Raw genomic sequence first — 27,611 nt, forward strand, 5'->3', positions numbered from 1 at the left:
GCTATAGCCCCAGATTGGGACCCAGGCTTCAACAATTCCTAGCCAGGGATTATCAATGATGTCAATGCTCATGCCAAAGCTTAAACCCAGGATCTGATAAATCGAGTTCTAACAACCCCAGGCTCACACTGCAATGTAGACATATCCTGAGCCCATGGTGCATTTTACATTTGGCTGGTTGATTCACCGTATCCTGGATTCTCTCTTCCAGATCAAGTCATGCTCAGACCCTCCCCACAGCAATGCAGAAATTGCCCTGGTGAATCCCATCTCCACTGCATGGGCTCCCTGCAGCACACAGAGAAAGAGCACTTACTCTTTGGTGAGTGAATCAGAGGGTAATCTTTTGTTTAAAGTGTCACGGCCTCTCCCTTGGAAATCTCCTGCTGGACCGTGGGAGCCAAGATCCACAATGTGGGACAACATTTGAGGTCTCAAATTTCTCTCAAGTCAATTTTAAGCCCTGCTTCCTTTTTATGGGTAATTTTATAGGTGTCAGTGTTACAGAACGGTGTTAAAAAACTATGGACCAAATTCAACCCCAGTGTAACTGCCTGGAGTGAATGGAGTTACATCTAGCGTGAACCTGGCTCTATGCTTCATGCTATCAATTATAAAATATTCAGTAGGCAAACATTTACTTATGGTAGATAAGACAATTAAACAGAGTTATTGAGGTTTATGGAGCTATTAAACCCAATACATGATTTTAATAAACAATTCCTACATATAACAAACCAATATTTGCCTTCCTACATCTTAACTCAATGCATATTTGGAAGCCCCAATTTGAAGCGTGATCGGTTTGATGTCTCGTCTGTAACAGTCCACTTTGCATCCAAGCCATCTGTATGTAATATCAAGGAGGAGAAAAAATAAACACAGAGTTCCATGTAAGGTTCGGCCTGATGAGAACTCTTCCCCTGCCAGACCTAGTATATTAGTTTCCTGAATGATTAATATAAATTGTGCTGAACTACGTAATTAGAAATGCAGGCTGGGGCATCTCACAGGCTAGTCGAGAAGCCACTCAGAAGTGAGCTGTAGCTCACGAAAGCTTATGCTCAAATAAATTGGTTAGTCTCTAAGGTGCCACAGGTACTCGTTTTCTTTTTGCGAGTACAGACTAACACGGCTGCTACTCTGAAACCTGTCAAGACAAACTGCTTCCCTCCGCAAAATTTTAGTCTGCCGCCCGCTTACTACCAGTAACAGACAGTCCCTTACAATCTGAAGAGTCAAGGCACAGGGTGGGAAGAAGGAAGGACCATTATCCCCATTCCACAGACGGGAAAACAAGAGACACAGATTAAGTGACTTGAAGACGGTCGTACAGTCGTAGACCACCAGATCATGCCATCTGACCTCCCGAATATCACAGGTCACCGACACCACCCAGCTCCCGCACACTAAACCTGATAACCGAAATTAGACCAAAGAAACTGAGACCCCCGGGACACTAGACTATGATGTGCCACAGGCAGAGAATAGGAGGAACCGAGGTGCACCAGTGCCTAAGACCCCAGCAATGGCAGGGAAATGGTTAAGTGAGAGATGCCCAAATAACCCTGGCAAGTGACCTGCACCCACACACTGCAGAGGAAGGCAAACCCCCCTCTCCACACAGTCACTACCAAACTGACCTAGGGGAAAATTCCTTCCTGACCTCACCTATGGCAATCAGTTGACTCTGAGCAGGTGAGAAGAACCAACCAGCCAAGCTCCTGAGAGAGAGAATGCTCTGTGCCCTGGCCCACCCTGTCCAGTGTCCCATCTCCAGCCATGACCATCCATGATACTACAGAGAAAGGAGATCAACGACAACCACCACCCCTGAATAGACTCGGGGGAAAATATCCCTTCCTGACCCCTGTAGGCGGCTGGCCAAAACCCTGAAGCATGAGCTTTTGGGAACATAAGCTATAAACCAGAAGTTAGCCCCAGGCCTGCTAAGCCCTGCCCCCTATCATCAGAAGCTACCTTGAAAGGTCCCAGAGGGGGGGGTCTGTGACAGCACCGGAAATCAAACCCACATCTCTTGCATTCCAGTCCCATGCTTTAACCACAAGACTCCCACCCAGCCTCTCCCAATCTGAAATGTCTGGGTACCCTAAATCTCAGTTCCATTAGCACCAGCGGTGGTAGCCTGGGAATGGGGTCTGAGTCACTTCCTCTTCTCCGAGAGGTGGCCTCCTTTAGGCCAGGGCTGAGCCACATCCTCAGTCTGTTGTGCTGACACATCAAGGGCTTTAAATCTCCAGGTTGCTCAATCCGGCCCCTCTCAATAGCTCTAAACTCAGCTCAGGCCTGTCTACACTGACACTTAACTCGTGGCTAGCTGGGATGTAAATCAACCCCACGGTAGCCTGCCATGCTCCAAGCATCCACGTGGACCCTGCTACCACGCACTAAAAACTCTGTAGTGTGCTTGGATATATTCCGCTTTGAAACAGGAGCGGATTCAAGCACACTAGAGAACCGTTAGTGCACGGCAGCAGGATCCACCCAAGTACTGGAGTGCGCAACAGGCTCGCGCAGAGCAGATGTACACCCCAGCTTGCCATGAACAAAGCGTTCACGTAGACAAGCCCTTTCATTTTGTTTCAGTCATTTGCCACCGGAAACCCCACCACAGCGTGGGCATGCACAGAAGGCCAAGGAAAGTAGGGTGAACATAAACAAAAGGTGGGCCGCAGAGACCGGGCGACTTTACCTTCTCCCTTTCCATACTTGGAGCTCGACACCCAGGACACAGCCTCCACGTAGCCCAGCTCCCGGCACACCACATGAGCGGCGTGCATGGAGAAGTCGTCGTCACACACCGTGCCCCACTCCCCATTGTAGAACACTTCCACCCGCCCCTCGTTGTGCTTCCGCTTCTGCCCGCTGAGCCGCAGCTGAATCTTGGGGACGTTGGCCGGCTGCTGGGGGGTGTGGTACTGCGGAGGGGGTTGCTCAGGGTAGCCTAAGTAGGGCCAGTGCTCAGACTGGGCAAGGCCCAAATGGCTCAGAGAGCTGAAGAAGAACAGCACGATGAAACAGTGGTTACAGTTGAAACTCAGGCATCTTCCCATTTTCAGCCCCTGCGGTTCTCAGAGCCAGCACCTCCTTTAGCAGCTGCTGTTCAGTGCGGGTAGGATGCTGCGTGGGTTGGCTGAAATGAAAGAAAAGTCTGTGTCAGAGGTAAAACATGATAACAATGGGGACTTATTTTTCTCTACAGAAGGGACCTGACCAATGGAAGGATACATCCAAGTTGCCCCTCCTGGTGTTTTAGCGAAATGTTTTTGAAATCGAAGGTCTTGGGTTTGTTCCGCAGGGCAACGGAGACAAATGTCAAAACCGCAACATGGTGTGTGACAAAGAACTGTTATTCTCCAGCCAGCTCTAATCTGAAAACAATTTTTCATGGAACTGCATTTAAAATGACCAAAGCAGACTAACCTATTCAACAGTCTGATTGAACAAGGGTTTTGCCATTTTAATTCTGTGGCCATCTCAGCAAATGTACAATTCATAGAATACCAGGGTTGGAAGGGACCTCAGGAGATCATCTAGTCCAACCCCCTGCTCAAAGCAGGGCCAATCCCCAATTTTTGCCCCAGATCCTAAATGGCCCCCTCAAGGACTGAACTCATAACCCTGGGTTTAGCAGGGCAATGCTCAAACCACTGAGCTATCCCTCCCCCACTTAAATAAATAAATTAAAAAAAAAAAAAAGCCAAATCCATCCTTTAAATGGTGGAAAAACAGAGAGGAAACGAAATAAAATAATGTGGTCAAGAATGGAGAGATTTACATTGCAGTTTGAGTTTTCGTGATTCCCAATATTATGACATACGGCATATTTCCATTACTGCACGTCTGGCTTCATCTATACGGAATTATTGTTTGTGGTCATGCACAGGAATAATTTTCAATGTAGATTTGTCTGACATTCTCTGGCCTCTTGGTAATGTTATAGCTCAACTCCAGCCATAAGACAACTAGATAGAAGTCCAGTGGTTAAACTACTACTTCATGTTTATAGTGAGTGAAGGGTCGGAAGGAGGAGTTATTTTCTGGTTAAGAAACTTGAGCCAGAAGTAGTGCTGAACTGAATGTCAGCTCATTTCCTGCCCCAGCCCTCAGATATTCCACATTGTCATTCATGCAACCAGCACGTGGAGCAGTCCGGGAGTACACGTGGACGTTAGAGGCTGAATAGTTTCCAAATGAAGCAATGCCAGAGAGCAGTGGGAAAAAGATCCCCAACTCCCCAAAGCAGTATCGTTCCCTGGCAGCAGCCAAAACACAGGGAAGGAGAGTCACCAATACAGATGTCTAGAATGGAAGATTGGTCAGTATGTGCGAGGTCTGTGCTACCCCAAAAGGTGACAAAGAGACACGGGCACAGGGAAACCTGGATAAAGTAGCCTTCCAAGCTGCTAATGGAGGCTGTGTGGTCCATTGGACTGGAAGCCAGGAAACTTGGGTCCTAATTCCCAGTTCTGCCACCACACTGCAAAGTGATCTCAGGCAAGTCACTTCCAGGGATGATGATACAGACTCTCCTTTCGTAAAGGGCTCTGAGACCTCTGGATGAAAAGTCTCTCTCTCTGAACCAAGTGCAAGTAACAAAGGTGGGTGCATTTGAAACATCCCTATCCTTGACTGGCACAGTGAGGTTGTTAACTATGGTTCAAACAAAACTGGTTTGGGGAAACTAGGGGGACAGAGTGCTACAAAGTTCTGGGTTTGGGCCAAATCTTGTGCTTGTTAACATCATGGATTCCCATGAACTTCACTGGACTAAGATTGATTTCTAGGCTCTTGTATGGGACTCATCACTGTGGTAACTATACACCTCACAACACCCCATGAGGTCAGGAAGCATTATCCCCCTTTCACAGATCAGGAACTGAGGCACAGAAAGAAAAGTGACTTGCCCACAGTCACACGTGGTGTCTGTGGCAGAGCTGGGAGTAGAACCCAGATTCCCGAGTCCCAGGACACCTGGGACTCACCTCAATCACATGACTTCTCTTTTCTTCTGACAATTCATTAAGGGGGTTTGCCAATGGAAGTAGAGTGCAATATGCGTTATGACTTAACTTAATGTGCCTTTTTCGCATATGCAAAAGGCTCATGGGGACCAGATGCTACGTAAAACACGCCCGGCGCATATCCAGTGATTCCAGCAGAGAGTTACGTTGGGACAGCACTGGATGGCCATGTGAGTTATGAGTTTGGTTTTTGTTCTTGGCTCGTGTCAAAACATCTGGTATAAAAAGCTATCAGAGCCCACATGCTGACGTGATCCAATAAGGCAAATATTAATGCCTAAAGTTCACATAGGCAGTCGGCTAGTTCAGGGATGGGTCCAGGACAAGAACATTTAAAGGAACAAATGGCAACCACCCGAATTAGGTAGGTTAAGAGCACAGTGCACAGACATATGGCTGCATCTTCCGAAGCCACCAAAAAAAAAAAAAAAAAAAAAAAAAAAAACACCCCCCAAAAACCCTAGCGAGGTAAATATTTACAGCAAAAGGCTCACTTACAGCCAAGGCTATAGCTGAGATTTGCAAAAAGTCATCACAGGGATTGGGACTCCCCTGAATCTCAGTGGGAACTGAGCATTTTAAATTCCCCCGGCAACTGAAAATCTCACTCTGTGTTCATAAGATGCTCCATTTGTGCCTTTGTACTTTGGCAAATCACTCTCTCAAGCACTCTGATCTCCCTCTGAAGAGCTCAAAACACATTCATGATTTAAGCCTTACCCCCATGTGAGGTCGGTAGGTCTCCCCATTCAGGGGAAACGGAAGCACAGAACATTAATGTGCCCAAGAAGTCAGTGGAAGAGCCTGGAAAACAATCCAGATCTCTAGACTTCCTGTCCTGTGCTTTAAACCAGAAGACTATCCTCTGTCTCTACATTAACTCATTACTTAAGATTTGATTCTGCAAGATACTGGTAAGGGCTGAATCAGGACTGGGGTTTTATCAGTCATGGAAAGGGACGGATGGATGCACAGGGCTCTGAGGAAACATGCAGCTCCTTTTCTTCACAATCATGTCGGGCTGTAATTTCTTCAGAGAATTCAGCAGGTGAAGCAAATATAGAATTTGCCACCACAAAGTCGAATATAAACCCTACAGAGCTCATCAAGAATCCCTTTTTCAAAGTTGTGGCATCCCACGAACAATGGAGCAACTCAAACATGACCAGAAATATCAGATTCTCCTCGCTGCACAACCACCACATTTCCATCTGGAGTTTAAAAACAAACAAACCATCAATGGATTTCAACAGCCACCTTGAAGCAAATTTGAGTCCCTTTGTACTTAAGGGTGCCAGGAATGCTCCATTTGGTTTGCATGCAATAGTGTGTACATTCAAAGAGAAGGAACAATAGACATTCTGATTGCTACTGGCTGGGCTATTTCACAATAGGGATTAGGAAATAGCTGCCATTCACCGGCCCGAGAAGGTACCACATTAAACTGTACACTGTGTGTTCTCCATTCAATGCCCCAACTCCCTACAGAACACATTCCTCAAGCACATTAATACATCCTATAGTAAGGAGAGGAATGTTACCAGAATAGAATACAACAGTCGAAAGATAATTTTATCTATAAATGGTGCGGTTTATCATCTCAATAAGGACACTTGCACACACAGGACCTGATCCGCTAAAGCTAGTGGGGGTTTTAAGTCAGAGACATGCAGGGATCAACCCTGCTGTTTATGGAAATCAACATCACTTGAATGGGAGCAGGAGTGGGTCCAGCAGCACATAAGCCCGTGTTGACCCTCAAATCATTCCCAGCCTGCACTGGGACTAAGGGACCACTCCTTGAAACCATTATGCACTTGAGAAAGCCCACTGAAGTCAATGGGACAACTCATGAGAGGAAACACTACGCCTCGACTTTCAAGATCAGGCCCCAAGAACCCTTTTAAGGTGCCACACATGTAGGGAGACAGACAGCCATCAAGGTCACCAGCAGGGATTGAACCAGAGACCCTCAGCACAGACCCCTACCACTTCAGCTAGAGGAGTAACTTGGCTGACCTCAATGCTCATGTCAGTTATCAATGTGACCTGAAATAAATCATGTTTTCTCAACAGATCATGAAGTCCATTACACGTCAGAGACCTGTGTGATTGCTTAAAGGCCTGGACTTTAGACCCATTTTAATAATTTCGTAGGTGCTGGTGCGACTCTGGGAAAGCCACAAGAAGAAAAGCAGCATCTTGCTGGTCTGGAGAACCTGATTTGCTAATTCAGTGTGCTAAACGGAGAAGAAAGTACCACACTGATGAACAGCCCAAGGGTTCCAGAATGTGCAACGTTGTGCAATTGTACCTTCAAGCAGCTGCCGATAAAAAGATTGGTGACTTCAACAGAGCTCTTTAATACTCCCTTCTGAGACCTCAACATCCCTACCCTCTCCCTCTCTCCTTATAAAAACTACGGTGCAACGGGCAAATGGAAATGTGTACAGTAGATGGAAGTTTAATGACCCACAATCCTTGCCCTACCTGAGGCAACACAGAGCACATACCATGGAGCATCATCAGCTTTTCAAGAAGAGTCAATTGCTTAGAGGTATAGCTTGCTTATGATAGATAGATACTCACCAGCAACTATACACCACACCACAGGAACACTAACCCAGGAACCAATCCATCTAACGAACCTCGTTGCCTACTCTGTCCCCATATCTACTCTCGCGACACCATCAGAGGACCCAACCACATCAGCCACACCATCAGGAACTTATTCACCTGCACATCTACCAATGTGCTATATGCCATCATGTGCCAGCAATGCCCCTCTGCCATGTACATTGGCCAAACCAGACAGTCGCTACGTAAAAGACTAAATGAACGCAAATCAGACATCAGGAATGGTAACATACAAAAGCCAGTAGGAGAATACTTCAATCTTCCTGGACATTCTATAACAGATTTAAAAGTAGCCATCCTTCAACGAAAAAACCTTCAGAAACACACTTCAAAGAGAAACTGGGAATGGGAGTGGCTGGCTCACTACAAAAGCAGCTTTGCATCTCCTAGAATTGACACCTCCTCAACCATTATTGGGAGTGGACTACATCCACCTGTTCAAAGTGGCCCTGTCAGCACTGGCTCTCCACTTGTGAGGTAACGCCCTTCTCTTCATGTGTCAGTACAGTAATGTCTGCATCTGTAATTTTCACTCCATGCATCTGAAGAAGTGGGTTTTTTACCCACGAAAGCTTATGCCCAAATAAATCTGTTAGTCTTTAAGGTGCCACCGGACTCCTTGTTGTTTTTGTGGATACAGACGAACACGGCTACCCCCCGATACTTAATGCAGGAGTAAGTACTCTGGCACAGATCACCCTTATAGCAATGTTAATTCGTGATATCATATAGGGTGAACAATGCATAGGGGCTTTCAAAAGCAGCATTTCCAAAGAGATTGCATGCCACCCTGATAGGCTGTACCTATAGCTTCAGATAAAGCAAGCTCTTTTAATGGGAGAGAGTTTCCTAGCTCTTCACATACTGCAGGTGAAGAGCCAAGAGTGCTGTAGTTCAGAATTTTTCCATAGGCAACTCCTGCTTGAAGCATGCAACTATTTCACATGCAGACTCACACTGCAACGTGCCTGCAATTTACCCGACACTGGATCCTCTTAGATTGGATTCCGTTTTGATCGATAGTTACAGCTTGGTTAAAAAAAAAAAAAAAAAAGATCATGGTTGAGATCAAAGTGCTCTCATATGGCGTCCAATCCAGGGCGCACTGAAATCAACGTAAAAGCTCCCACAAGGTTCAAAAGATGCAAGACCGGGCCTGTGACAGTAAAAGTGTAGAGGTCATTACGGGCCCTGTTTGTTGGATGCCGCAAGCCCAGTCTAGTCTGCAAACCTTTCAGTCCATAGTGATATAATATATTCAGCTAGTCATCACCTAAAATGAATGTAACCGGTCATATGAAAAAAAGCCAAGAGATGTTAGCAAGCAGCTTCGGGGTTTTTCCCATTTGCTTCAGTTCTGCCTGAACGATCATTAAAAACAGAACACAGTGGACTGCCAGTAGCAAGCGGATAGCTGCTTTAGCAAACCCAGGATCTCAGCAGACTGCTGCAAACTGAATAGGCCCAACTGGTAACATCCGCGAAAGCAAAGAGGATTTAGTTCTACCACCACCCATTTCACCGTGAAGAACGGATGAGTCTTGGGCATAGAGGGACACTTGTCCTTCATTAAGGTTTTTCAGGGACAAGGTAACAGACAGACATCGTGCTATTCTATGGCACAAGCACCATCTGACTTGTCTCAGGATCTAGCTTGGCAAAGAACATAGGATAGGCAGATAATTACAAAAAGCTTTCTGGCGTCAGCTGCACATTCATATGTTAGGTAACGAAAAAAAAGCCGCTGACTTAATGAAATATGTACAACGGGGTGGTGAGGGGGAACCCACAGAAACAAGACAGAGCACAGTACTCTGCCAGAAGAGAGAAGCTGGAGGGATAAATGTATTTACAACACACAGAACTTTTCACAACTAAGAAGCCTGGGATTTTCCCTCCTTTGCTTTACACAAGATCTGCAAAGAGAAACTCTGGTAACTAAAAAACCGCGGACTACATTTTTAACGAGCCATAGGTCCAGCCACACAGCTCGGCATTGAAGGAAGTTAAGTGACCGAACCCCTTTGTACCACCCAGGGAAATTCTACAGGTCCATGAATCCACACTGTTCCAGCATGCCCTTCAAATATCCATGGCTATCACAGAGTTTGTGTTACCAATCTCACGTAACTGAAAAGCCCAAAGAAGGGCTAGGAGGGGTGAGAAGCACAGGATCTCAAACTCACTCAGAAATCGTATGGGAACAGAAGCATTGCTGGGAACTGTAGTTGCTCAGGCTGGTTTTGACAATACCACTGTAGCTATTAGCTTCACGAATTAATTTTGAATTCCCTAATCATCCCTGAAGATTTTCTGTTTCCTGTCATGTATCTGGCGTGAAGGGTGGGATGGAAGTGTGGAAAGATAACAAGAAAGTGAGTCTTAACACCATGGCATCAGAAGCATTAAAGCTCTCTCCTTTCTCTCTCTCTCTCACTGCACTGAAGTCACTTACGTTCACTCTCAGTTTTAGCCCTTACATTGTTTGTTTGTTTTAATTCCCCTTTACAGCTAAGTAGAAAGAATTTTTGTTCTGGGGACAGAGGGACACATGTCAAGCCCCCTCCCCACCCCAACAGCTGCACTTTCTAATGTGTGTTTTATTTTGGCAACAGAGCTTCACTTTCCTCCCCTCTCCAAAATTTGTTTGGCAATGAAGGACAGAGCCGAATGGAGAGCGACAGCCTCCGTGTTACAGCATGACTGACTTTCCTCAGACTCCTGGCCAATATTGATCCTTGGCTATCCGATAGGTGTTGGTGACTAAATGGACTGTAATGTATCAGTATGAAAAAGTCCAGCGACAGACAGGACACTTACACCCTACCCTTCTAATTCACATCGGAAATGATTAAGCAGAAGTAAACTTTTGAACCCAATGTTATTCTAGTTATTTATTGTAAGTTCCAGAAATATCCTGTGGTTTCTTAAACTTTAGGACAATTAATCTGCTCAGACCCCTTATTCATTTTAACAGAAGCAGCAGCAACTTGAACCACAAAATGTATGTTTTTAGTTTATGAGTAATACTGCCTAGCATCGCTGTTTTCATCAGTCGATCTCAAAGTGCATTATAAAAGGAGTTCAGTATCATCATCTCCATTTTACAGATAGGAAAACCGAGGCGCAGCATGAGAAAGCGACTTGCCTGTAGTCACCCAGCAGGCCAGCTGGGAATAGAGCCCAGGTCTCCCGAGTCCCAGTCCAGCCCTCCATTCTTTAATGGCATGTGATTTGCTCATTATGATTAAGAGGCTTCAACTGGGTAGTGCAATGAAATCTACGGCTGACATGCTTGGATTCATCGCAATAGAACGTGTGCGTGCATGCACACACGCTCTGGATACACAATGATTTTGTGCAATGCTAGCAAATATTAAATGCCATTTAAAAAAAAGGAAAATCCCCGCATAATGCTGATTCAGTCTAAAGTACCTGAACCATCACCACCACATGCAGTCGCAGAACTGGAATGGTGACTCTGGTATTTAGAGATGCATACATCTTTCTGGTTTTCCATTATGCGGATATCTCGCCTGTGTTACTTTTGGACTTAATCCACCCCTTGATGGAACATCCCTTAATATTAATGGGCATGAGGGCTGGGGTTTTCCATCAAGTCCAAGGGAGTTGGGAGCCTAAGTCCCACTGAAAGTCAATGGGAGTTGGACCTAACTCTCTTTTGAAGATCCGAATCTGGAGGTTTTGCCACTTAATAAGCATCACCAGAGGGAACAAACAAAACAGCCAGCTAATACCTTATAGCACTGAATAAAGATATAAAATATTCTGGATATCACATGCACAGGGATGATGTATACGGTCTCTCCAAAATTCACTAGAGTTTTCTGACTGGGACTTGGTCTGATTTTTAATTTTTTATATATCTACTTTCCATATTTATTTTGCCATTGACTATTTGCAGACTGTATATTTATAAATATCTATGTACATCCTCAAACACTGGATCAAATGAATCACTGGTGGAACTCTATTGACTTCAAGGGGCTTATACTATGCATCAATTTCACCCACGACGTATATTTACACACACTCACAGTATACACCGTATCTAGGCACACACCCCATTCCTAGAGCATTTCACACTTCTATACAGTCACACCTTTCATCCTGAAGTGCTTTACAAACAAACTGAGTGATGAGCTGTGCAATCATGCCACCTACTACTGAAGAGAAGCCATTTCTAGGGTGGAACATGGCAGCTGTTTAACAGTGTATGGCAACACCATGCAAAAAAGTTTAGGATAAGAATTAATAATCGATTACACATGAAACTGGAAGGAGAACTTAGGAGAATTCCAGACCACATGAGCCCTAGAGATCAGTTTTATTTCATCATGCAAAAGACAGCACCTACAGCAGCAAGCACAGATCATTTCACAACATGGGTGGTGAGCAGGGGGGCGATTGTCTCAGGGATGGAATGCCACGTACTAATCATTAGGGCAACTTTCGGCAGCAGTTGGATTTCCTCGATAGTACTAACCTGGATAGCCTCTGCTTAGCTTGTCAGATTTGACCAAGACCATAGCACGGGGCTACAGACCTCCTTCAGATGTACTCTTTATTTGCTAGTAGTCAAGAAGTGCCAGAGATGGAAAGACTGTTAGATCTCTCTGTATCATATGTGATCTTAAAGGGTCATCCTGTTACTCACTTACCTCCACTTGACTGTCTCCAATATTACAGCTAATGTTAAAAAAGAACGCCCTTTTCTCATGTGTTGTCTAAGCTCACGTAACACTTAGCAAGCCCAGATGAGATTTGTTATTATGCAGCAACAACCAGCAAGCATACTATCCAGAAAGATGTGGTTTCTGGTTAGATTTTCTACTGTTACAATAGCTCATGCCAATATTTGCGTTGTCTGATTCGTAACAGCACTGTAACCTCCACCTAAGGAGACACTATGTGGGTGGTATAACGTGGGTGCAATTAAACCGATGAGTGGAAACCTGAAAGCAAATTATTTCCAGTCTCTATCAAGCAGCTGTTTGAAAACAGCACAACGTTGCCTTTATGAACCGATTCCTCTGGGATGCGAATTGGTTCTCTCTCTATACTCCCAGATAACCGAGGCAAGTATTGCTGTAAGCTCACCTCTAAACTATTTGATCTCAGGTTCTCCTCCGGCGCTGCAGACAGTAACACCTGTTGTTTTCAGCTAAGTAGTAGCCGCTAGTCTGAAAAGAGAAGAGTAATTTGCTTCTCTAACACCCTCAGCACAGGCTCCATATAAGAGCAGCATTCATTCCAGAAAGAGGTTTCACACGTTTAAATGCTGAAGCTTTGTATTTAACTGTGCAAGTGAACATCTGGTGTCACCTCTAGGTAACACTCCACAATTCTCTCTCATGATACTCACAAATTGAAAGTCATCCTAAATCCTCCTGGGACAGCTGTGTGAGCTCGGGATAATATGGTCACTCTAAAGAAAGAATTGTTCGGTGCAAGGACCACGTTTCAAGGAACAGAGTGTCAGCTCAGATTCAACTGAATCTTAGCACAACAACAGAAAGAAATGTCCTCTTATGAAAATAGATCTCTGTATGTTTCACACCATCCCTGGATGGGGAACATTTGCTTTTAAATGTTTCCTTTGGAGAATCATTTATTCAGGCAAGAGAATTTAAACTGCTTCTGAAGTCTTAAATGGGTGACATTTACACAGAGGTTACTGCATGGACTGTAGCTTCCTAGACTCAATCAGGCACAGGCTAAGTGTTATAGAATCTACGCTGTCTCAACTTGCAGGCATTTAGTAACACGGCTTTTCCACTTCATTAGTTCAGTCCCAACTCATTCCTGTAAGCGAACAGGGGAGAAAGTTTTACCTGACCACAAACATCTTTACCAAGTGACAGAGAAAATCTGCAGAACATTTTTTTTTTTTTTTTTTTTTTAAGAACAAGTTTCCAAAGGAATACAAGAAGATCTGTTTTACTGGTTCTCTCCCCATCCTCGCCCTCCTTTTGAGATGTAGATGCTAAATAACCAACTGAAGTTGGAGAAAGAAAAGAAGTTCAAAGAGTAGTGAGGTTGACTTTCAGCCCCGACACAGGCTCGGTGGTTGGTTTAAGCTGGCTGTCAAACAACTTCAAAAAGAGTTACCCACACAAATCACTCTGGCATTACTTCTGTAATAGTAATGCCACTCTTTGGATTGCAATGCAGCAGGACTGCACTTACCTGGAGATGCTTTGGTGGGGGATGACCTCAGTTCCTTCTGCTCTCTTTGCACTGAAGTGCCTCTTCTGAACAGAGAGAGCTCAGTTTGAGGGGTCCCCTTTCCTTTAGGAAATACTCTGCAGCCAGGGAAATGTGCTGCAGAAATCCTGGTCCTGCTTCTTCCTGGCAAATTTCACTGGAGTTATCCAAGCAAACCCCTCCCAGGGCCCACCCCCTCCAAGCTCAGACACACCAGCTAGGCTGATGGGTGATATCATGGGCTTTTGCTGTAATCTGAGAGCTGTGGCATTCCTTGAGCGCTGCACTGAAATGATTTGCAGCCAAGGAGGTGAACAGGGAATGTGAGCTGCTTTCCAGGAGGCCCCTAAAGAACAGACCATTCAGGATCATTTTACTGTGTATTATTATTATTATTTAATATCTATATGGCTGTAGTGCCCAGAGACTCCAATGGGGTTCAGGGTCCCGTTGTGCTGGGTGCTGTACAAACACATAGTAAGACATGGTCTTACAGCAAAGCATCCGTTATAATTACCTCCCTTTCTAGGGCTTTAGTCTTGCAGCATTCCTCCTCCAAGGCTGTTTTTTGTGTAGGTCTCATCTCACTTTAACCCGTTTGGTGTTATGTTCATCCCTATCTAGCACCTCCACCTCTGTGCTGTTTTTCACAGCAAGCATAGTCAAACCTGAGGCACTACCTCACAGACTATGTATCTCTCTCTCTCTCTCTCTCTCTCTCCTGGATCTGCATCATCACTTACTCCAGAAAGTCTGATGCCCTGGGGATTAGCCAGCTCTCGTTAAAGCTGTATTTCCCCTCTATCAAAAAACTGACCCCTGAAGGTACAGGAGCACTAAAAAGATGGAATTCAGAGAGAACCTCAGCCATTGAATCCAAATACACCTGAGAGTTGGGGCACGGGGTGTTAAAATATACATTTCACCATTCGTGCTCGTGCTCGTGCTCGTGCTCGTGCTCGTGCTCGTGCTCTCTCTCTCTCTCTCTCTCTAATAGGCCAGGCTAAACCAAGATCCCTGAGCCCTGGAGAGGTTTAAATTCAGTTCTCATTTGAACAGTTCTCAGTTGTAGCCTTTGAAGAATAATATTGGGTACAGCTGGTCAAAAAATTGCAATGGAACAGTTTTCCATCAATGCAGTTTCATTGAAATCAAAACACTTTGTGGGAATGCGTTGATTTAATCTAAGTTTCTGATGGAAGGAAGTTAAAACATTTTCTGTCGATAATGTTAAAATGTTTCATTTCAACTTTGTTTCAATTGATTTCATTTTGACTTGTATAATAGAACATTTTAATATTTTATATGGTACCCTTTCAACCTCATCTCAAACAAAAACTTTTGGAATTTGCATTCCATGGGAAATTTCACCATTATGCCTTCAGTTGGAACAAAAATTTTGATATTTCAGTATATCCCATGGAACAGAAATCCTGTTTTCTGACCAGCTCTGATACAGGGATTTTCAAAGGAGACTAGGGGTGTTTAAGAACCCAAATCCCACTGAAAGTCAATAGGTGCTGGATTACCAACTCCTCAGTCTAAATGGGTATAGGTAGGACTTGCAAAGGGTGACCTTCAGAAAAGAACTAGAAGTTGAGAACTAAGAGCCTGAGCAAACGACCCATTAAGTCTGTGGGAGACTTTCCAGATACTTCAGTGGCTTTGGATCAGACCCTAAAGTATTAAAAGACCTGCTGGCGATCCATTCCACCCCCACTCCACATGCACAGCCCCTGCCAGCCCAGGATTGCTCCTTCAGCACATTCTTCAGGGTTTGATCCCCCCCGGTTCTATATTCATTTCCAAATTCATTCACTTATTCTGAAAAGTTAAAACGCTTAACCCAAACCTCTGATAACATTTCCAGCAGTCAGCCTATCAGTGTGAGAGAACAGACGGTTGCATCGGATTTCTGCTATTTCCCTGCTTCTTGTCAATTAGCAGAGCCCCGTTCATTTCTAAAACATCATTTACACACACCAGATATGGCCATTATTCCTTTCACAGGGAATACCACCAGTGGCCTTGTGATCGCAACAATCAGTTGTCTGTTCCCGATTCATATTTGGGAGAAGTATTACTAAACTATCCATTCCAGCTGTTTGGGACTCAGGTCAACCTGCGAAGCACCATCAGTCTCTGATTAGGTCTCTTACCCTGGAGCAAGCATCTGAATGTTGTTTAGCACAATCATAAAGCAGAGACAACATATTGCTCATTTCCACCACGAAGCTCTCTGTTGGAGTGATTTTAATATTAACTGCTGCCTCCTTAAAAGCAAAACTGTGTCCGCTTAGATCTTGATATAATGCCCATCACTACAGGCAGATTCCTTATCCACCAAAGAGATACAGCATGGATAACAATAAGGAAGTTTTCCCCATACCAATGGGGCAATGTGCCTCAAACTCACACCAGTAGGGGTAATAGCTGGATTAGGTCTCTGCGACCCATTCGATCCTTGGCCTCTCTATTAAGTAAGCAACAAGGGAGGCAATTATTTAAATTGGGGATCATCATTTTGCTCTGTGTTGGTACAGGTCTAGCACAATGGAGCCCTGGTTTAGGGCTTTGGGTTCGGGGTGCTAATGCAATACCCAGCGCAACAAACAACAGTGCCAGTCACCTAGTTGGTAGTTTTATGACATGGACCCGACTGGAGTGTCAGCACCAATTCATTTCACACCCCGGATACCAGAGCAGCCCTCAGATGGTGGTAACTTGGTTATAGCTTGGGCCAGGAAGCCCTGTATTCTCATACAGCTGCACATATTCTATTAAAAAAAAAAAAAAAAAAAAAAAAAAAAGTGTTTCATAACGCTTTCTCCCACACACACCCGGTGGGGGTTTCTTGCTCACACTTAATGTTGATGTTAAAGGAACTCCATGGGCTAAGTGCAAAATTGGCTCAGCTGCGGTGAGACAGAACAGAGCTCTAAGGAATGAGCAATACGAGCCACCAATCAGTACCAAACTACTACATAATTAGGAAGAATACAACCAGATTCCTAATAAACTGCACCAACCACTCGTGGATGGAGACTTCCCCAAGCTGACCTTGTTCTTCTCAGTGCAATGGACATTTGTCTTCACCTTGGTCAGTACTTTGATCTCAACCACTCTTCTCCCATTCTCTTATTTCTCTTCCCAGCTAGTTGCTGCTCTGTCCACCACTCATTCTAAATTCTATTACCACTATACCAAAACTTTACCGCTTCACCTGCAATCAAGCAGCAAATGTTATTATGGACGCCTTATGCTGTTATCACATTAGATTTCAGCTAAGTAGGGGTGGGCCTGGTTAGCATTTGGATGGGAGACCTCTGATGAAACCCAAGGTTGATGATGCAGGAAGTGCTTTCTTTTTGAATAAATCAGCACTGAACTGATCACCCGGCAGCATCATACGGGGTTATGTGCTGCATGAGGGAACATCTTTCATATGTAATTTGCGCTTTATTAAAAAAAACCATAACACTTTAAAAGAAAAGTGTCTCCCTTCTTGGTGCAATGCAGAAGGTGAGCATGCAACGAGTTAAACCCACACCAACAACATAACCGAGTTAGAGTTAAACCTCTGGCCTGATAGGATAGAGTTAAGAAGAGTTTAAGGAGGAAAGTAAAACAGCATGAATCAAGGGCATGTCAGCAAGACAGCTGAATAGCTATGCTCCCGTGGACCCCTGATACTGCCAATTTCCACCTTGATCATTTTCTTCCCTTCAGCACTGCGAACTGGTAGTCAAGAAATTAAAGAACAGTGATGATATAACCAGCATTTCAGAGTCACCAGTGATTAGAGTGCCACCTCGTGGTCTAAAGCTCAATGTGGGGGCTCAGCTCACTAAGATAGGACCAGCGAAGCAAAAATGTGTCTCAACATAAGCTCCGAATGGCAAATCTACTTCATGCTGTCAGGAAACTGAAGCTAAATTGGTCAGAGAATGGAATGTGTGAGCGTCTGCCAGTTTAGGCACACAGAAATCTGACTGTCCACAGTAGGAATGTTTGCAGCATGCCCAAGTGCAAAGAGGTCAGGGGAGGATATAGGAGACAAATGCCATGTAAGCATCCTGCCGAGGAAAGTTCTTGTCTTTTATCGAAAAGGAGTTGCTCAGCTAGAGCTCAGTACCACACCCCTACCGGCAACATGCTGAACGTGTGCTAACTTGCTGGGCGTTCCCCCTTTAATTTTTGTCTCTGGTTAAGGCCCAAGACAGAGACAACATGAAAGTCACTCTCTCACAAGTTTCAGAGTAGCAGCCGTGTTACTCTGTATTCGCAAAAAGAAAAGGAGGACTTGTGGCACCTCAGAGACGAACCAATTTATATTGGTTCGTCTCTGAGGTGCCACAAGTACTCTCTCACAAAATGCAATCAATTGCAGGAAAGAAATGCTGTTCAGAATTTGTTTTCAACATAAACAGTCATCACAGAGAGAAGGCTGTTTAAAGTGACTAAACCAAGGTCCAGCAAAACTCTTTGGAACACTGGCTTTGCCAGCCCTATGGGCCATCGAAACCTACATCCTTTCTCCAAAGTGATCCCTACCTGCTGCTTCAGAGAAAGGGGTAAGTTGCCACCTAATGGATGTTTACAGAGTAACCTGTCCATAGGGGAAGTTTCTCCCTTAGCCCTATCACTTAGTGGTTGGCCTGTGTCCTGAAGCACAAGGATTAACATCCCTTATGTGCTTGTATCCCATCTAGGGCAACTGTTGCCTAAAGAAGTGGTTAGGTAAGTGAAGGTCAAACAAAATGAGAGTGAAACTTTGGGGTTGCTCTAAAGCAGATGTAGTGGTCTTTTATTCTAACCTACCACCACCGGGAAGGTTGGTCCACCACAACCCCTGGTAAATTGTTCATTACCCTATTTCCTGAATTTGTCTCACTTCAACTTCCAGCCATTGGATCTTGTTATACCTTTGTCTGCTAAATCAAAGAGCTTATTAATCAAGTTTTGTTCCCCATGTAGGTACTTACACAACGTGATCAAGTCGCCCCTTAATCTTCTCTTTGTTAAACTAAATAGATTGGGCTCCTTGCGTCTATCACTGCAGGGCAGGTTTTCTAATCCTTTAATCATTCTCATAGCTCTTCTCTGACTCCTCTCCAATTTAGCAACATCTTCCTTGAATTGTGGACACCAGAACTGGACACATTATTCCAGCAGTGATTGCACCAGTGCCAAATACAAAAGGTAAAATAACCCCCCTATTTCTACTCGTTATTCCCAAGGATTGCTTTTGCCTTTTGGCAACAGCATCACGCTGGGAGCTCGTGTTCAGCTGATTGTCCACCTTGACCCCCAAGTCTTTTTCAGAGTCACTGCTTCCGAGGATAGAGTCCCCCATCTTGTAAGTATGGCCTGCATTCTTTGTTCCTAGATGCATGACTTGACATTTGGAGATATTCAAACACATCTTGTTTGCTTGCACCCATTTTACCAGCCATCCAAATCGCTCTGTATCAATGACCCATCCTCTTCATTATTTACCACTCCGTCAATCTATGTGTCATCTGCAAACCTTGGCAGTAACGTTTTTTTTGTTTTCTTCCAGGTCATTGATAAAAATGTCAAATAGTGTAGGGCCAAGAACCAATCCATGCAATAGTAGAGCATACACACTTGAAGCTCAGTTTTTTAAAGATAGGACAAAGCAACTGCAAACACAAAACACAACTGCATGCACACCCTGTTACACAAAACTTACCATGTGGACAAGCAAATACTAGATTTGCATCAGCAGTCATGGTCTCTGCTTGCAGAAATTAGCTACACACCACTGGTTCTCTTATCTTGGATAGCCGGTCCCTTGATCATTCCTCTCCAAACTTCAATTCATTCTCAACACCAGGAGGGATGATTTAGTAGTCTAAACCTTGTGTTTTCATTATCTAGACTCCCTGGAGCCACAGGTTCAAATCTCACCTAGGTCACATCGGCCCTTCATATTCACAAAGCAGATAAGCTGAGCTCTGTGAAGGTTACTTTGTGCACAGATTGCTTGGATGATACCTTCAGAACAGAAGGAGCTACCCGCTCTGTAGGAGCATTAAAGATGCCGTGACACTTTTCCTGAGAGTTGGCCCTTACAGAGAATGCCAATATAATTTAAATTTGAGAACTATATCCCTGCTTTAGAATTCATAGCATGGTTTAAGAAAACTAGAGACAGGATGTCATTCTCTAATAAAATTGATTAAGCTTTTTTTTTTTTTTTTTTTTTTTTTAAATATAGAATCCTCTTACATTTTTATTGGTCCTTATTGTTAGAAGGAGCAATTCACCTCTGTGAGGCGAGCCACTAAAAGGTCTATGCACAAAGCAAATCCTATTTAAGACATGGTGATTTATTTCACCCCAATGCCAATAAAATTCAATAGGACTTTAACAGAAAAGGGTAGCGGTGGCTTTGAGCCGATCTCCCTGACCAAATTTTCCCTTCCACCCAATAGTGTGCAACATTCCCCTCCACCCCAGAAGCGGCTGCATTTCATCAGTGCTGTCTGCAAACAGACAGTGAGGCACTTTGGAATTAAAAACACTACAGAGTAGGATGGATCTTTTCTACACAGCAAGGGGAACCGTTTTCTAGTGGACTGTTTGTTCTTTCACAACAAACAACACTGACAATGCTGGAGCGTTCAGATACAACTCTTCCACCTAGCGCAGAAAGATCCCAGAGGATTAAAAGTTGTAGCTGCTGTGCGGAGTTTTTAATTAAAGCACAATTCTGATTCTCCAGCTGAGCAACAGAAAAAGAGTAAAACCAACCCCCAATCGAACTAGATAGGGTTGGTTTTATTTAATATATATATTATGTTATAAATGTCACCACAGTTAATTTTAGGGCCTCAATGGCCAAACACTTCATTTGTATTACAGCAGCTCTTAGAAAATGCAGCTGAGAGGCAAGCTCCATTGTGCGCGGCTCTGTACAAATACATCATAAGTGAAACTTCCCACTCTGAAGAACAGAATCCATGCAAAGTCTCTCTAGACAGGCAAGACAAAGAGTGGGAGGGGAAACTGAGGCACAAAGAGGCAAAGTGACTTGCCCAAGGTCACCCAGCAGCCCAGTAGCAAAGCCAGGAGTAGAACCCAGGGTTCCTGACTCACAGTCTAGTGTCCTATCCACCAGACAATGTTGCCTCCTACCCACCCCCTTAGCTTAAATCGTCTCTGACATTGAAAAAGGCAATATACTTGATTAACACGACAGCAAGAACAAAACCTGAATATACATCACATCGAAAGGCAGAATTCTAGGAACTTGCCTAATCCTGGCCACTGATATATTTCTGTATTGGGGACATCTCAGAAAGAACCAGTTCGGACCCCAGATTACTAATCTTACATGAGACAGCTGCTCCTGGTCAGTCACAGACAGTGCTTCACTCGAATAAGGGAGAAGCCAGTTTAGGACAAAGTGGGTTTATACATCTTCCATGCCACAGATGTTAAAGGAAATAAGAGATCAGTTAACACTGATCTTTCCCAAGTGGAGTCTGAACTTCCTGTTTCTCCAGGTCAGGAAGGACTGAAGCATCAGAGACCAAAAGGCCAGGACCTTTTTTTATATACTCAGTCCCTAAGAGCAATTCATAGACCCGTGCCATCTTTGGAGGACTGACTCAGACAGTCAGCTGTTGAAAGCCAATCTTCCCAAGGAATCTCCTAATGAAAAGGCTTAATGCAACATCTTCTTTCCTGCAAACCATTCACACCTGGTTGCTTTTGCCTGAACCATCTTTCAAAAGATGGATAAGGGGTAGGGATGAGTTATGAAAACCAAAGTCTGCTCCCCAAAATGGAAGAACAGTGAGATTTTGTATGCGGGAGGAATTTGCTGGAAATTCAGGCTCAGCCATCCAAATCTCCTACTGAGGACCAAGGACAGGTGGCAGGATTTGGCCCTTTGGCTGCAACCAAGGCCCAGTCCTGCACGTGTTGGGCATTCAGAAAATCCCACCCATTCCCCGATTGCAGGACTGTACCCAGACCTCTTCAAAAAGGGGAACAGCAAGCAAAAAGAGAGAGTCCATCTCATCTTGCAACATGGAGAACTTGAAACTGTTTCTGACATAGGATTGTCATTTCTCAACCAACATCATTCATCTGTAAAACAATAATTTGACAAATTAAGGTCACTAAATGTAACATGAGGTTTAGTGCAAAACTGGTGTCTCATCTAATATGGTGTAAAGCTCCCCAGGAGCTCCGAGTTTAGCTGGAAGCATTTCTTTTAGGAATGGAAGAATTCGGTTTGCAAAATCTTGAACCCGCTCCAAAAAAGTGATGATTTCTAGATTTAGGGAAGAAAACACTCATCATTTTTCAGGTTCTTCTTCCCAGTGGCGTTGGCAAAATACATGTCCTAGACTAGTGCTGTGCTGGAGAGCAAGGAATATCTTACGGTTATGGTACTGCATTCAGGAAATTTAGATTCAATTCCCAGCTCTGCCACAGACTGTCTGTGTGCCTTCGTTTCCCATCTGTAAAATGGGGAAAATATTTCCTTTTGCACTGTCTGCCTGTCTTGTCTGTTTAGATCATGAGCTCTTCAAAGCAGGGACCCTCTTACTATGTTTTGTACAGCACCTTATGCAACGGCGGCTCTCATCTCAGTTGAGTCCCCTTGCTGCTACCCTTAATAATAATTTTGTTTTTTAAAGCCATGTTCTTCTTGTGATCCTAAGAGCCTGGAAGAATTACCTCCAAACAATACCCTTTATTGCTTGCATAGCACAGGCTTCTAGTGGTTAGAGAGAGATTTGTTTTAAAATTAAATTTCCACTGGAAAACAAAAGACTAGATTTCAGGGAAATAAACATTTTTGAAGACCACAAAAGTTCTGCCAAACCATGAACTTTAGTTTAAAAAAATTAAATAAAAAAAATTTAAGAGTTGCACACAACTCCGAGTGCCACTGGGTCTTCCAATGGCAATATTCCTCCAGACAGTGAAATTAATCAATTGCAGAAAGCAATCCGCTATAAACTAAAACCACATGCCATGGGAAATATGGCAATAAACACAATGCAGAGGGCGCACAAGCACCACTAATAAAAGCAAAACACAATAAAACTGTTGATATTCTGAAACAGATTTCAAGGCAATAGTTGCAAGGCTCCTAACCTCTTATCACTCCTGGAGTACCTTGGTATGTGTCTCAGCCCAGCCTGCCCCCGCCCTCCAAATTCCCTTGGTATTGCTCAGAGAAAAAACTCTCCCATGGGTATTATGAAAACCCACTGTACACTGATGAAAACAGGAACTCCTTTGAAAGGCACAGCCTCTGGAGTATCATGGCCTTTAATCAAGGAAATGAGCTCAGTGTAGGCATTAAAGGAGACTTTTTATTCTCGCGCCTTCCAGAGACAAGGCAACACTGGTGGAAGAGAAATTTTCTTACCATCGCTGATGTCAGAGAGGGGCCTACATGCTGGATACAGATTCAGCAGATGTATTTTTAGAAAACAACATGATATTTAGAGTATAATGTGGCTGTAGAGGAAATGAAAACCAACAATGCCATATAGTACTGTCACCCTTTAATGTTTAAAAAAAAAAATCACAAGTTAAGTTCCAAAAAATAATGAGATTGGCTTTTAAAATAAGATTTAAAATATTATACATTTTGAAGGTTTTTTGTTTCCTGTCTGGTTTTTGAGTCTTTAGGGTCATGTTTTCAAGATTTTCTCTGCAGCCACAGAAGCTAGAAGTTTACTTTTTTTAAATGAAAGCTGAGACTCACACATGATCACGTGACTCCAGGAGCTGGGGCTTTAGGAAGAACACCTAATCTTGCAAGGCTCACCAGGACTGGCAACACTGGTAGTTGTCAATTGACAGGACCACAATAGGTATGACACTGTTAATACTCCTTATATATGGGAAATGTACCATCTATTTAGGGCACAATACTATAAGGCATTTAAGACCATCTGCACCCACAGAATCAGGCTCCTGGATTGTAAAATCTTCTGGACCGGGCCCTCTAGGTACTATTAGAATACAAAAAAACCAAACAACAATTAGAAACTGGCTTCTGGAAAGTAAGCTTTGATCCATACTGAATGATCACTTCGGCAATTAGGAAAATGTGATAGAAGACTGGAAAGTCATTTGTTAGCAAACAGGCCCTGGGAGTGCTACGTGTTTCGTTTTTTAAAAAATTTGAAGACTCTACAATCCCATTTTCCTTTGGAAATTTAGCACCCCTTCCATGGAGACCTTATAGTGGTGCAAAGAGACAAATTACCACTAGGTGGAAACAGTTCTCCTTATATCAATAATATCCTTTGGTATGTGGAGCTTTACATTTCAACAGCACACACCAAAAATTAAACGTTGTCTTCCACCCACTGGGCCAAATTCAGTAGGGACTTAAACACTGACTAAAGCTGCTTTTGGGGGTTGATTGTCCTACCCCAGTGAGAATCAGAGGTCATTCCACTGTAGGCAATGCGATTACACCAGCATGAGAATTGATGAGGGAGGAGAATCAGGCCCTTTGGGTGTAAATTGGTCAAAAATAGATGCAAGGGGCAAACTTGTGCAACCTGCACCTCGGTTTGCAAACTCAGTGTTTTATGGGTGCAATTTACAGCTGTAGACAGTTACATCAAGGTTAAATTTGAATGCAGGAGCATTGGGGATAATGCAGCATGAACTAAAGTGATGGTGGCTGATTTTTCTTACACTTCCTGTCCGTTTCTTGTTCTGCCACGACCTTTCTTTGCTCCCCTCAGTGTGCTCAAATAGTGTGACATCTACAGGAGGCCAAACTGGTGTTAGTTACATTGCCTTGCTACTTACACCCAATGTGTAACTTACAGCACTGCTTATGTCTCTGCTGAATTTGGCTCAGAAACAACAACAGGCTCTATTCCAGACTGCATGGGTAATGCCATCACCATGGGATGAGCATAAATGTAGGAGTTCTGGGACACACAAATTCTCCCCTCACCCCAAAAAAGAGTTTTGGAAACACGTGTGCTGAGGAATTTGGTGTGGATTCATTGTGACAAGCACAGATCGCACCTAAACTAGGAGAGTCTCCGCTAATTGTGCTCTTATGCAAGACGCTGAACTTGTAACAACTAGTTCAAGGCCTGGTAAAGGATTGAAAGATGCTCCTTGCAAATGGCATCAGCAGATTGTAGGGAGCTCGTGCTGCTGTGAAAATGGGCTGAGGGATAAAGGTGGGAAACAAAGGCGTAGGGGAGCATTGCGGGGAGACGGGCTTTTGGACCAGTCCTGCCAGATGCTGAGCATCCTCAAATCCTATTGAAGTCGGGGGGGGGGGGAGGGGGGAGGGGGGAAGGGGAGCAAAGGGGGAGCTGAGCAGCCTTAATTTGCATTGAGCTCACCAGGGCTGCCTACACCTGCCTCCTCTGCCCCTCAAATTTCCTACTGGGGCTCACACCAGCTCAGCTCCACTGGTGGGAGTGCTAATGTAGGCAAAGTATCAAGGGTTGTGTGAATTTATTACCACGTCACCTAGACTTGCTCTGAGCAAACTTAGATGACACGATGGTAAAAATGCCTTGACACCATGTTTGCATTAATATTCCCACCGGCAGAGCTGCATCAGTGTTAGCTCCTGTAGACAAGGCCAGTGAATGGAGGGTGTTCAGCCCCTCATAGGGTCAGGCCCCTAGAAAGGTGGAATTTATTTTCTGCAGGCTCAGATCATCCTCCACCTTGCAGGCTAAATCTAGCAGGGAACTGGGAGCCAACAGGTGCAGTCCACCCCACAGAGCACTCGGAGCTTTCGAGATCCCTAACAAACATCCATCTGGACTGCCTGTCATATTAAGATTCTTGGTAGTTAGGAGGAAAGAGTGTGTTTTTCTATGGCACTTAGTACAATGGGGTTATGGCCCACAGCAAGATGCTACAGCAATACAAACAACAAACGCGAAAGGTAAAATCCAAACGGTAAGCGAGTGAAGAACAAGAGCAGATAACCTTCAGAGATACCCAAGACTGACATCCATTTGATCCTTCAACACTGATCAACTCCTGCGTTTTCTCCCCGTCGCCAGTTTGTCTTTTTCACTCAGCATTTATCTTGGCCAGCTAGGGGCTGACCAAGACGCTACATCGGAATAGCGGCAACAAGCATGGACGTGTCCAAATCTGGATAAAGCATCTTCTCAACATGTGCAAACCCTCTTGGGATCCCAAACCTCGGGATGGTTCTTCAAAGCTGAATGACAGCCTCTCTGAGGATCACCTGTGCACAGATGCACTCCCTGTTTTGGGAAGAGCATGTGTGCATTTGGGAAGAGCATGTGTGCATTTGGGGTTCGGGGCGGGGGGAACAAACAAAAACGGGAGCCAAACCACTTTATAGGATGCAAATTGTTTTTAAAAAGTTCTATGTATGATACTTATCTGACCTCTATCACCCTAGTACCTGAGGATCTCACAAGCTGTAATGTATTTATACTGACAAGACCCCAATGGGGTAGGGCAGTGTTACTATCCCCATTTTACAGATGGGGAATTGAGGCAAAGAGGCGAAGTGACTTGCCCAAGGTTACACAAGAAATCTTTGGTGGGTGAGAGAAGTGAACTTGGGTCTCCAAAGTCCTGGGCTATTTCCCTAACAACTGGACCATCCTTCCCCTCAAGGCTGTCACTCTGTTCACAAGACTTTCCAAAATGCTCAGCACCCACACTTGGGTCCAAATATTCAGAAGATTTTAGCTCACATTTAAGCACTTAAATAAACAGACACATTTTCAAAAGGGCTCAGCACCCTGAGTGCATGGCTCTTCTGAAAATCTGGTCATAGGTATCACAGTGGCAGCGGCCGAGCTGGGTGTAATTGATCCTTACTCTTTCAGGTAATGGAAATTGTGTTAACACTACTGCAGCCGATGGCTAAATATTCCATCTCTCTTCGCAACAGCCAAAGAACAGGGAGATAGAATGACACTGAACTGCCCTGGTTTCACCACATCCGCAGTAAGACAGTATTGAAATTAGGTGGAAGATGATTCACTTTTAACATTTCTCCCTCCACTCCAAGAGTATTAACAATGGAACTTTGTGTTTCACTTATTGGTTGACTTATTTGTAATGGAAAGAAAATGGGGGGGTTTGGGTGGCTAAATTTGGAATGCCCAAAAGGGGCCTGGTTTGTAGAGAAGTGCCCTGAAAATCAGGGCTTTCAAGGTGTCTTACCGTGGTCACCTAAAACTCAGAACACCACACATCATGAGTCACTTTTGAAAATTTAAGCCAATGTCCATGCCCTCAGCAACTTACAGATGCCACCAGGGGCTGGGGTGGGGAATGTTGCACTGACTGGGACATCTATGTGGGAAAGCATCTGTTGCTCTCCAAATTAAGGGAGGGGATCAGAAAAACAAAGCTCTGAAGAACAGGGGCAGAATACCGCTGTGCACCCAAGACTGTTCCCTGGTGGGAAGAATATAGCAAGTCACTGCTGGGTACACGCCAGCCTTTACTGAGCTTCATGCATTATTTACTAGCAACAATGGTAGGAACAATGAAGCAAGAAAGAACAGGGTGCCCCAGATCAAGTTTATCTTCAAGCTGGTTAAAGCTATTGTCCGTCCCCTTCACTAAGTGCTGGAGAAACCTGCATAATTAGGAAGGCTCTTTTGTTTCCACGTTCTGAAGGCCCCAACCCTTCAATCTGGGTAAAATGAATGG

At 44.2% G+C, this 27,611-nt stretch overlaps 1 protein-coding gene across 2 annotated transcripts in view; it reads right to left on the reverse strand.

Moving 5' to 3' along the window:
* Positions 1–14,068, reverse strand: part of LOXL2 (lysyl oxidase like 2) — an 86,805-nt gene extending 72,737 nt beyond the window's left edge. Inside the window, exons 1-3 of one of the 2 annotated variants that reach the window (XM_074940213.1) lie at positions 13,893–14,068; positions 12,804–12,886; positions 2,714–3,154 (exon numbers count right to left, since the gene is read on the reverse strand). In XM_074940213.1, coding sequence (XP_074796314.1) covers positions 2,714–3,074 — 361 coding nt within the window. In that variant the 5' untranslated portion in view covers positions 3,075–3,154; positions 12,804–12,886; positions 13,893–14,068. The remainder of the gene's footprint in view (positions 1–2,713; positions 3,155–12,803; positions 12,887–13,892) is intronic. The other variant, XM_074940212.1, reaches the window with a different exon arrangement.
* Between the last annotated feature and the right edge of the window lie 13,543 nt (positions 14,069–27,611).

This window comes from Natator depressus, chromosome 26 (genome assembly GCF_965152275.1).
Source record: "Natator depressus isolate rNatDep1 chromosome 26, rNatDep2.hap1, whole genome shotgun sequence".
NCBI classification, from domain to species: Eukaryota; Metazoa; Chordata; order Testudines; family Cheloniidae; genus Natator; species Natator depressus.